This window comes from Colius striatus, chromosome 3, assembly GCF_028858725.1.
Source record: "Colius striatus isolate bColStr4 chromosome 3, bColStr4.1.hap1, whole genome shotgun sequence".
In the NCBI taxonomy this organism is placed as follows: domain Eukaryota; kingdom Metazoa; phylum Chordata; class Aves; order Coliiformes; family Coliidae; genus Colius; species Colius striatus.
Genome location: NC_084761.1, coordinates 72,445,427 through 72,456,289, shown reverse-complemented (window position 1 = coordinate 72,456,289; position 10,863 = coordinate 72,445,427). Strand labels below are relative to the sequence as shown.

General features: G+C 35.2%; 1 protein-coding gene across 1 annotated transcript in view; it reads right to left on the bottom strand.

Moving 5' to 3' along the window:
- Positions 1 to 726: 726 nt before the first annotated feature.
- The window catches only part of GABRG1 (gamma-aminobutyric acid type A receptor subunit gamma1), a 60,072-nt gene continuing 49,935 nt past the window's right edge, over positions 727 to 10,863 (bottom strand). Inside the window, exons 5-9 of the mRNA XM_061992710.1 lie at positions 10,636 to 10,718; positions 9,241 to 9,378; positions 8,973 to 9,125; positions 5,800 to 6,011; positions 727 to 1,005 (exon numbers count right to left, since the gene is read on the bottom strand). Coding sequence (XP_061848694.1) covers positions 727 to 1,005; positions 5,800 to 6,011; positions 8,973 to 9,125; positions 9,241 to 9,378; positions 10,636 to 10,718 — 865 coding nt within the window. The remainder of the gene's footprint in view (positions 1,006 to 5,799; positions 6,012 to 8,972; positions 9,126 to 9,240; positions 9,379 to 10,635; positions 10,719 to 10,863) is intronic.

Genomic DNA, 10,863 nt, shown 5'->3' with positions numbered 1-10,863 from the left:
CTTCAGTGAACTCACAACAATGAAGTAATGGAAGATGGACCATAGACATAAATGTAAACAAAGGTTGAAAGTCAAAAGCCTGTATCAATGGTCAGGATAAGACAAGCTCAGAATTACCCTTGGGTTTTTTGTTATATATCAATTTGTCTTTGCTCTAATCTATGCATTCTATATAAATCTGAATGTAATTATTATCTAATCACTCTTTTTAACATACTGCAGAGAACAAATGTCAGGTTGAAAAATAGAAATGTTCCATTTCAACATTTTTAAATCAGGCTTTAATAAAATCATCACCTTATGGTGATGAGAATAAATGGATGAGAATAACTAATCCCTCTTTATTAAGGCTTTCTTTGTAAAGACGTAAGAGATGCTACAAAATATATCTTCATTATTATTTGGGATTAAATTGGAAAGCTTATGTAGAACTGTCCAGTTAAATGATGCAGCATCTTTGTGCTGCATTTACTTATAGTTGGACAAAACTACATGTGTGTTCAGGCAATTTGAATCTTAGAGATATCTAAAAATACCAATATCAGTTCTATAGTTGATCACAAGAGGGAGACTACATCCTCATATTTCCTCTCATTGTACCAAATTTTTAAAGCATCCAAACAATTTGAGTCATTTTGGACTGGCTCTAATCTTTGACTGCTCACTGAAAAGTGTTAATGACTGTTTAATTAGGTTTTTTTTCTGAGTTTGTCAAACCTCTGAAAGTTATAGATAAAGATATCCAATCCAGTAAACAAGATTGAACAACGCAAAGGCAGTTGGAAAGAAGATTCGTGAGTAAGAGTCAATTTTTGCAATACGGATGTGTATTCTTCCTTCTCTCCAAGATCCTGTGCGGCAGTCTTCAAAACAACAAAAGAAGCTAGCACAGTCTTTGCCTTCTAGGCATTCATATCCAAAATCATCATCACGTTCAGGGAGATGATTAATGTTATTAATTGGAATTAGTGTTGATCCAGGTCGAACAGCAATTGCAGGTGGTTTCTTAAGAAAAACAGAAAAGAAGAATACAGTTTTTTGGATCTTTTTATCTTCACATTAAATAATTCCACAGGCTTTCCCTAATAAAGGCTGATATAAGCACCTTCAGCAAAACATGCAGAAACTTAATACTAAAGAAAACAGTTTGGGGAGCTTTGCAAATTCAGAACTGCTGTATATAATTAGCTTATGCAGGCAAAAGATCCTGAATGATTTTCACCTGCCACGGCGAAAACTGGGTTGTGCTGGGATTTGGGAATACTGGATAATTAGTTACACAGACAGGGTTAGCTGATCCCATCTACATAACACAAATGAACATTTTTAAGTCAGTCACAGCTTCACAACTGGGTCACAAACAAGTCCACAAAGAGGCTATAAGCATCACTACCAAGGGAATGATGGTTCTGTCATTATTTGGAGGCTTTAGAATGAGACTGGATGTGTTTCTGGAAGCTACATTTTCACAAAAAAAGAAAAAAGAGGGAAAAAAAAGGAGGAAAAAAGCTAATGGGATTAGTACAGCATCACTGGCGAAGTTTAAGAGACAGAGATACATAAGGTCAGGCTATGTCATCTAACATTCTGATGTCAAATCCCTAAACAACATAGTCCACTTCTAGAAACCGAGACAAAAGTCTCCTTAGGAGAATGCCATTCAAGCCCAGGAAATCGATTAATCCACTTCTTAATTCTTAATTTTACTTTCTGTGGGCATAACTCAATCTTCTTGCAATCTGCTAAAAAGTCAGTATCACAGATTTTAAGGTTCATAATTTTCATAGAAAAAAAATCTAGTTGCCTTACTGCCTAGTACATTTATCCTTTGCTATTCCCTTTCCTGTGGCTTTAGTCTTTTCACTTTCCTTTTACTGGCACTGCCACAGCCCTTCTACAATTTTGTTTTCATACAGTTCTCCACCCTTCATCCTTTTTTTCCTAAATATTTTCAGGCATCCACTTTCTCTATCTGTCCTTTTTTCTCTTTCTAAATTCCATACCCTTTATAAACTACTCCATAATCTTCCTACTTTCAACAACAATCCGACCCCCCAAACTTTGGTATCTCTTCTATAATCTTCAGACATCAACACTTCTCTTACATTGTCTTCTGCCTTTTCTGCCATTTCCATACTTTGTGACATAAGGAAAAAGCGCAGGAAAGGATGCAGTTAGAAGAACTAACTGGATATTGAAACACAGAACACAAGTTCTCTTAAATAAGTATATGCAATGAAAAAAACATGAGCAAAAATGTGAAAAGCAGAAAGACACATAATTTAGATTCTTTTTCTGTTTGACAGTCCTGTTGTCCCACTTAGATGGAATTAATCTGAACAGTATACAAAGATCTACATGTTGCAGTGACACATCTATATGCCCAGTGTCCCAAGGGATGATATTAAAGCAGTGCAATATCAACCACATTTTTAATGGGTTTACTTAATATATGTCTTTACCAGTGGAAGTTTTATACAGTCTGCTGTCTCAACACCTTTTAGACATCATGATCTAGGGAGATAATTATCATCCTAAAGGACCTCATTATTCTTTTCAGTTATGATAAAATACTGATAATGCTATCCTTCTAAACTTATTTGAGGTATTACAAACAGGGCTTATTTTTATAAAATATAAAAAGTAACTTCAAATTTCTTTTAACTTACTAAATCATGATTTTGTTGAGTATATATAGAAAAAGATGACTATTTCTGATTCATGCCTACTCTGGCTTTACAAGATTCTTCTGACTGTTGGTTCTGCCACTGTAGGATTTGTGGCATGGTTTGATTCTACTAGCAGGGTAAAACAGGAATCCTCAACTCAGAAACACCATGGGAGGAGTTAAAAATAAAAGTATGGCTTTTCATTGCTCATGTCACGAGCACAAATTGGAGCTGGCTACGGAATTACAGCTTTGCAGAGGTGGCTTGAGAGAGACGGAAAACCAGTGCCATCTTATAGACCTACCTACAGGGAATATATAAAATGTGTGTAAGAAAGGGATAGTGTGAGAGAAAAAGGGAAAAAAAGTCAATGCCTCACAAGAAAATGACCTTGTATCAATTGTCAGAAACTTAAGAAACCCAAAACAACAAAACGTGACGATACAGTAGCACACACCAATTGTGCATGTACATGCCTACAGATACTGTAGATAAAACTCCATACATTGTGAGGAGCATTTATCATACACTTTGACTGGACCAAACCCAAATTATTCTGCATCAGCACTAATAAATTTACAAAAGTATACCATTGTCTGTGGAGGTCATAGCATAGATGATGTAGTCACTTCAGGTGAAATGATGATCAGAACAAGACCCATAACTAATTAAGTTTAATCTTTCCTGCCCAAATTCATTATTATTACTCATGTGGATTTACATAAGCCAATTCACACTGCCTTTCTTGAATAATGCCATCAAATGCTTTGTAAAACAAAACTGCTGCCATCATTCCTAAAATCTCACCATTTTTTTCACAAGAGCATTTTCTGCACCTTATAGGTATCAGTACCTGGACTAACAAGCTTTTACTGCATTTTACAAATGAAATGGAAGATTTATGCAAGGCAGGTTTTCCATGGAAAAAAGCACCTGTAATTCAGAATTTTAAGATATTCAACTGAGTCTTTATTTTTTTTTTTTTTTCGGTTACATATCCATAAATACAAGAGAAGGAGAATGAATAGAAGTCCTTGACAAAGATAAAGGGGAAAAGAGAAAAAAAAAGATACCGTTATTTTACTACCTCTCATTAATTAATCTGATTATGTATTTAATTGTTTTGTTTGGAATGTGAAGTTTTATAGCTTTTGATAAAACACCATTGGAAAAAAAACCCAACTATTTATCAGGTTCCTTGCATCTAAGTATATTAAATTTAAACCCATCCTTTTATAGAATAATCTCTTACGTAGTAGGTTTATAGACACAACACACTGAAACATTCTGTGTGAGAAGACGGTTATTTTTCAACCACTTAGAAACAAAAAAACATGCTTTAACATTCCAGTAAACCATAACAGGTCAGTGTGTTATTATATTGCTGAGTTCAATCTTAGTCCAAACTGCACCTGTTTATTTAATGTGTCATAGTCTCCATCTCAGCATTATTTTACATTTTAAATTGTCATATGCACTTAAAATCTCAAAGCATTTGCTAGATTACTGCACAAATGTCTGATGTGTGAACGGATTCTGGGAAGTCCATTACTTCATTCAATAGACTATATTTGCAAACCACTTCAATGGCTTCTGATCTTCAAGCAGCTGATCTTTAATATCTCCCTGGTTTGAATAAGCAGTATTCCCTCTCTTTTCCCTTTTCTCCTTGTCATACATGCTGAGATCAGAACTATTTCAGTTCCCTGTTCCCTTAGTGTTGTCAAGATCTCATGCTACAACTTAAAACTGAATCTGCTATGCCAACACTGGGAAGTTCTCCAAATTCTGCAGCCTTTGTTATGTTTTACCCTCGTTGCTTAATGTGGCCCTTGCCAAAGCCTGTTTTTCATTCTTGCCCATTATGCCCATATTTGCTTCTACTACAACAAGAAGGAGGTTTGACCAGTTCTCTTGGCTGTGCTTGATTCCCTGAGGATTATAGTGATGTCTGACCAAGGCAGCACAGAGCAATATTAACCCTTCACCACTAGCCTTAAGCCAGAGCTGATCTGCTCAGACCAGCTCACCATATGAAGCACAAAGGCTCACATTTCCCTGCTATTAAGGCATAGCACCTCATAGTGCCACTATAAAACATTCTTCCACAGCATCACTGCTCAAAAGGAGTGCATCAGTGCTTTCCAACACTAGTCAAGAATGGATGTCATTCACAACAGGACTTCTGCATTTCCATCTCTGAGCTTCTGTGGTTTCATCTCAATTTGTTTTTGATCTTACACAAGTGGAACCCTCACCCAGAAAACAAAACTGATATGATTCAGCTGTACTCCAGCTTTGATGAAATTATCTGGAATAGATAACTACAATCAAGTCTTGGATATTAAGACTAGCATTTGAATGAATAAGTTATTTAACACCTTTACCTCAATGTTTTATTAGTTTAAAGATTAGCTTTAAATATTTTTACTGGCTTCCAACCATAGATTCTTTAGAAGTTCCTACTACATAAACAGCCCCTTAAAACTGAGTAATACTTTTTTCTGGGATAGGTAGGGATTTACACCATATAAACATCAACTCATATATACAGAAGGTCCATTCTACCAGAAAGAAACACGGAAGTAACTTAATAAAAAAGGTTAAAGTAGGATTTCTGAAGAGGAAGGGAGTCAGAATACTGACCAATAATAAGCACCTTTTCCTTTGCAAAGTTAGTGAGCTAAGACCTCAGTTAGATGATGCAGATCCAAACAAATCCTCACACCTTCAGTTCATTTACATTATCTCTACTGATACAATCTTACCTACAGTTCTCTGCCAAGTGTTATTTTCAGAAGCACTGTGGCCAAACAGAACTGTCTCCGAGGGCACACACTCCATAGACAGCTCTAGAAGAACTTGGGCCTGGCTTGGAAGCATGGAATACTATATCAAACCACTCTCTAGATTAGGTTTATGTCTTCTCACTCACATATGAGTGGAATGATCTAAAACCTTTGCTTATCAGTAATACTTACAGAAAATTAATACAAGCCATCCGCTGTAAAAAAAATCTAAAATAAATATTAGCATTAATTATCTTTGAATGTAGACCTTAAGAATTTAAGAACTGTGTCTCAAAATCAGTGCTACAACAACAAAGAGCATTCTGTATGGCTAAACTTACAGATGGCTTAGATTTTGCCTTCTTTTCTTTTCCTTTGTCCCCTTTTCTGTTGCTGGTAAAGTAATGCAAGGTGCCATATTCCATCAAGGCAGCAAACACAAAAATGAAGCAAACTGAAACAAAAAGGTCCATTGCTGTCACATAGGAAACCTTTGGGAGTGACTTCCTAGCAATTGTGCTCAATGTTGTCATGGTCAGCACCGTTGTAATGCCTTTTTGAAAAAGAAAGAAAGACAGAAAGAAGGAAATGTATAAATAATCCAACCATATTGTCACCAAAAATCCTTCAATTGGCTTTAATACATTCAGGAGGCATACAAGAACCAAGCCACAGCAGAGTTTACTGCTGATCTCAACCCCACCCATCAGTGCTTTGCAAGAAGCCATCTTTATGGATCCAGCAGCCACTGTGGGATCATATAGAAGGCAGTACATTTTACCTTCAGTTTAAATTCATCTCATTTTCAACACATATTGAATAAACAATAACACTGAGAAAGTTTGTGTGAATCTGTTAGAGAATGCACACATAAATCAAATACAATAGAGAAGCAGGTACAAATAAGCACACAAATTTTACAAACATACAAAAAAAAAGTCTTTTGGCTCTTGAAAGATTAAAATGTATGGAAGGACATATTCAGAAAAAAAAAAGTATTACTTATCAATGACTTCAAACTTTCAGAAAGCATCAGAAAAAAAAATAATGTTTTCAATTGCTTGCTTCTGACATTTAGCAGATCAAGCTAGATGACCTTCACAGACTCTCTGGTCTCATTCTCTAAGTTGCTAGGTATTTTTTTACAGTGCTGTGTCTTAAGTAATAGAAAATGTTTCCCTTGATTCACTTACATACAAGTTAATTAAAAGAACAAGCTGGCCCTAACAGCAATGTGTTCTCAATCTCAGCTATATCACTTTTCACCGGTTTAACATTTAGAAGGTGTTAACACTTTTTTCTTATATTTGAAGCTTCAGGGAGATGCAAAGTCTTTTTTAAACAGTCCAAAATTAACATGTGACCTTTCCTTTGGAGAGTCATACTTGAATACACAAATAATTTATTTACATGCACAGGCTTATTGCAAAAAAAACCCAAAAAAACACGTTACACAAGTCTAAAGCTGTGTAGGGTTTTTAAATCAAAGCGTGGAATCAGGAATTACTATGAACTGAGCTTGCAGAAGAAAAGTAGTGTTCATTTTGCAACAGATTTCCCAATGAAATTACATACTTAAAAGGGCAAAGTGACTGAATTTTTCAAAAGTCTATCCCTCCCACTAGATGCTTTTGGAAAACAATTAGGCATTTCTATTCATAGTTAAATATCTAAACACCTTTAACCACCTCAAACCTTTTGCTTTTGGAAACCACAATCTGCCAGGATCTTTCATCATATACAGAAGAAAAGGGTCCAAGCCTCTTCAGTGTACCAGACTCCAGCACAGCTTCCAGATGTGAAGTCACACCCACTGTTCCCTTTACTGACCTCTCTTCAGAGAGGTCAAAAGGAGATGTGGACTTTTTGAGTCTTCCTATGTAAAAGGCATACTAGGGCACTGTCACAGGAAGCAAATCTTCCATGACATCACGACTCTTGCCATGATGGACCTTGCTTAGTTTTGGCTTTCTTGTCTTAATTGCTTAGTCTTTTTCTGTAAAATTGTGTCTGTTTGACTGGTGTTCTTTTTCTTCTTCACCAGAACATCTCTATGTGAGAAAAGTCATCCTACAATCTGGCAAACAACAGCTTCTGCATGTTGACACAAAAGGAACTCAAGAGTTAGCTGCAGGGAGCTGTAAATACGATACTGCAAATATCTGTAGTACATCTCAAGTAGATAGAGATTAGTACTGCTGAAGTGGGAGCATGAAAACTCTATCTTGACCATAAGATCAAAGGCAATTTTTCTAGCAGCTAGCATGGTACCAATGCAACAGCTTTTCCTGTTATAGCTAGTGTCTTTTCAGATGGTATCTAAAATGATATCTAATGATTGGTCAGTCAAAAAAATATTACAATAAATTTCTAAATCAAGATTTGAAACTAGCAAGAGAGAGTTTCACTTATTTATTCAAGATTTTAGGCCCTCTTTACTCAATTTTGCAGTACTTTTAAAAAGCACAAAGTTAAGATCCAAGACAGATTTTCTTGCTTAACTTTTCATTAGGCTACTGAGTCATGCTCATTTTTGTTTACTTTCTTGATTCATTAAGTGGTCCAGTTTCAGTGGGAAAGGCAGGGAGTTGTTAAAGTCTGAACTCACCCTTCTGATAGAAATTGTTCCTATAACATGGGAATGTTGTGTTCACAATCCTATAATCTGATGAGGAAAATTAACTCACATCTCACTTCCTACAGTATACTCTTGGTTCTTGATCTTTTCCCCAAAATAGGTCTTACGGCCCTTCTCAATTTTAGTAAAATCATCTGTCATTGCTAAGCTCAAAGTTGCTAATGTGTATTTTGTCACTCCATACACCCCTGTCCATTGTGCTTTATGTAGGGATTACTATTCTTCTCCAGGGCAACAAATGAATCCTAAACAGTCAAAAACAGGAGACTGACAGCCTGCTAAATAAGTCAGCCAAGATGACACTAACACAGAATAATGTCTGTAGCAGAACTTGTAACACACTTCTGTACTCTCTGTACAGCACATCAGCTGCTTGAAGTGAAACTGGTTGCAAACATTCTGTCCTATCCTGGTCTTAAAAGAACAATTGAATTTCTCTTATTAAAAAACAACAACAACATCCCAACAAACCCCAAAAGAAAGCAGATCTTCATGGTTTTCACCTGTGTAGTAATGACATTATTTGTTCCATGATGCTAAGAGTTTAGTCCTACTTGTCAGACTAATGACTGCCATATTGTTGTCCCTGGAGATGACAAAAAAAACATACAGAAGAAAAAATATTTTTGTGAACAACAGTAGATTCACAAAGCTTGGATCAAGATTTCCAGATTTCCATTCTTAACATTCCCTCCTTAAGCCTGCTGTGCAAACACAGTAGGATCTTCCTACTCTTAATCTTGCAGTTCAAGAGAAAGGATGACCAAGGGTCACAATCTGAAGAGGAAAAAACTGTAGTTAATTTAATCCTTGCTGCAGATTTGTATTCCTGGGGAGTATCAGACCCTTCAAGGTTGAAAAAATAGACATTCTTACCCAGAGAAGTCCTTGCAGGAACTGCATCCTTATTGATCCAAAATGACACCCATGAAAGAACAACTGTGAGTATGCAAGGAATGTATGTCTGAATAGTAAAATATCCCATACGTCTGCTGAGATCAAAGAAGATTGTCATAATAATATAATCACCTATAAATTAAAAAAAAAAAGAATACTTACACAAGATTGAAAATGGTTTTCAGTTTTACCCTCATCTGTTATTCTTGCTATACATAGATTTGTATGAAATAACACTTTGCTTTACCAGACAAGGTATGAGAAATTTCAGTTGTATTTCGTAACCCTACAAACGCAAACTGATACAATCTCCAATATTTTGGATCTGCCACTTCTACAGATGTTTTCTTCCATTTGTATTCAATTTCATTTCTGGGATATCCATCTAGAATAAAATAGAACAAATAAAGCATTCAGTTACAGTATATACCAAAGCATGTTTTGTGATCTCTGAAGTTTTTCATAAACTAAACTGAGGGTATCCATAAAGCGTATCAGAGACAAAGTAAATCTATAGTTCACACTTAAAATTTAACCACAGAATATGTAACCTGTTTTAAGACTTGATAAATCTATGACCAATCAAAAACTATGTAAATGCGAATGTTTAGGAAATATCTACAAAATATTCTGAAACTCAGATATGAAAAACTGGCTCAGAATCATCACTATGAATTCATAAACAAATGTAATATACATTATCATTAAAAGACCACAAAGACTTTAAAAGGATGCTGATAAAATTCCCATTTATGTTTATTCAAATTTCTGCACCTGTTATTCCCAGAATTTCTTTTTTTATGGCTTGATTCACTGTCCAGTAAGTCAACTTCAAGGAAGTTGCAGCCTTCTCAATTTTCACGTTGCCCATGTGACTTTGCAGAAAGGCAGAAATAAAATTAAGCAAGACTCACTTGTGTGGCAAAAGTATTTAATCAATGGAGCTATCAGCTATCATTTAGCGGGAAGCACTCAAGAAGGAAGTAATAAATGAAAACATTAATTTAAAAAGAATCACTGAAGTTTGATTTCATTGCCTATTAAGTTTCACATTCAGGAATAAGTTGTTTAGCTATGTTCAGGCAGTTTGGGTTTCTTTCGCCAGTAATGGTACCATGCTCTTTGGATTTTTTTTTTCTTAAATAGTTTATATTAAATGAAGTCTGAAAGTTGTGTTTCTTGGTCATACAAATAAGTCTCACAAAGAGGGAAAGGACTTCTTACACTAATTAAGTATTTACAGGAAGAGGTTGAGGAAGATAGATCTTCTTTTTCATTTTAAGTATACCATATGGAACTAATTCAAATCTGGCAAATCTGGCAGGCATGAAAAGTAAAGTTCTTCCAGGGTAATAGATTTACATTAACTTGAATGGGCATTAGATCAGATTCCAAAGCAATAAGAGTACTTTTACTATTTCAACAAAATTAAATGCATGTAATTCAACTTATTCATTGCTGCATTTAATAATGTATTAAATAACGCAATAAATCTAATAAAAACGTAAACAAGTCGGTTCTTTCCATTACTACATGGCTTTAAAAAGTAAACAGTTGCTCTCTTGCTGCCAGAATTTAATGAAATTTGAAGTCTGAATGAAAAGAGGAAAAAAAAAAACAACCCAAATATTTTACCACCTACAGCTTGAAAACTCCAGTGGACAGGAGTGTTCATCCATAGGAAAGTTATGAAGCTGAAGATAACATTCAGCATTAATTGTCAGCCTAATTAGAAAAAGAAGGAGAAGAAAAAAAAATTATATCCAAGCATCCAGACATTTTAGACTAGATAGTAAAGAACATGCACAGAAATAAATTTTGCCAATTAATGGCCAACCATGTACCACCAACCAACAAAAACCACCAACAC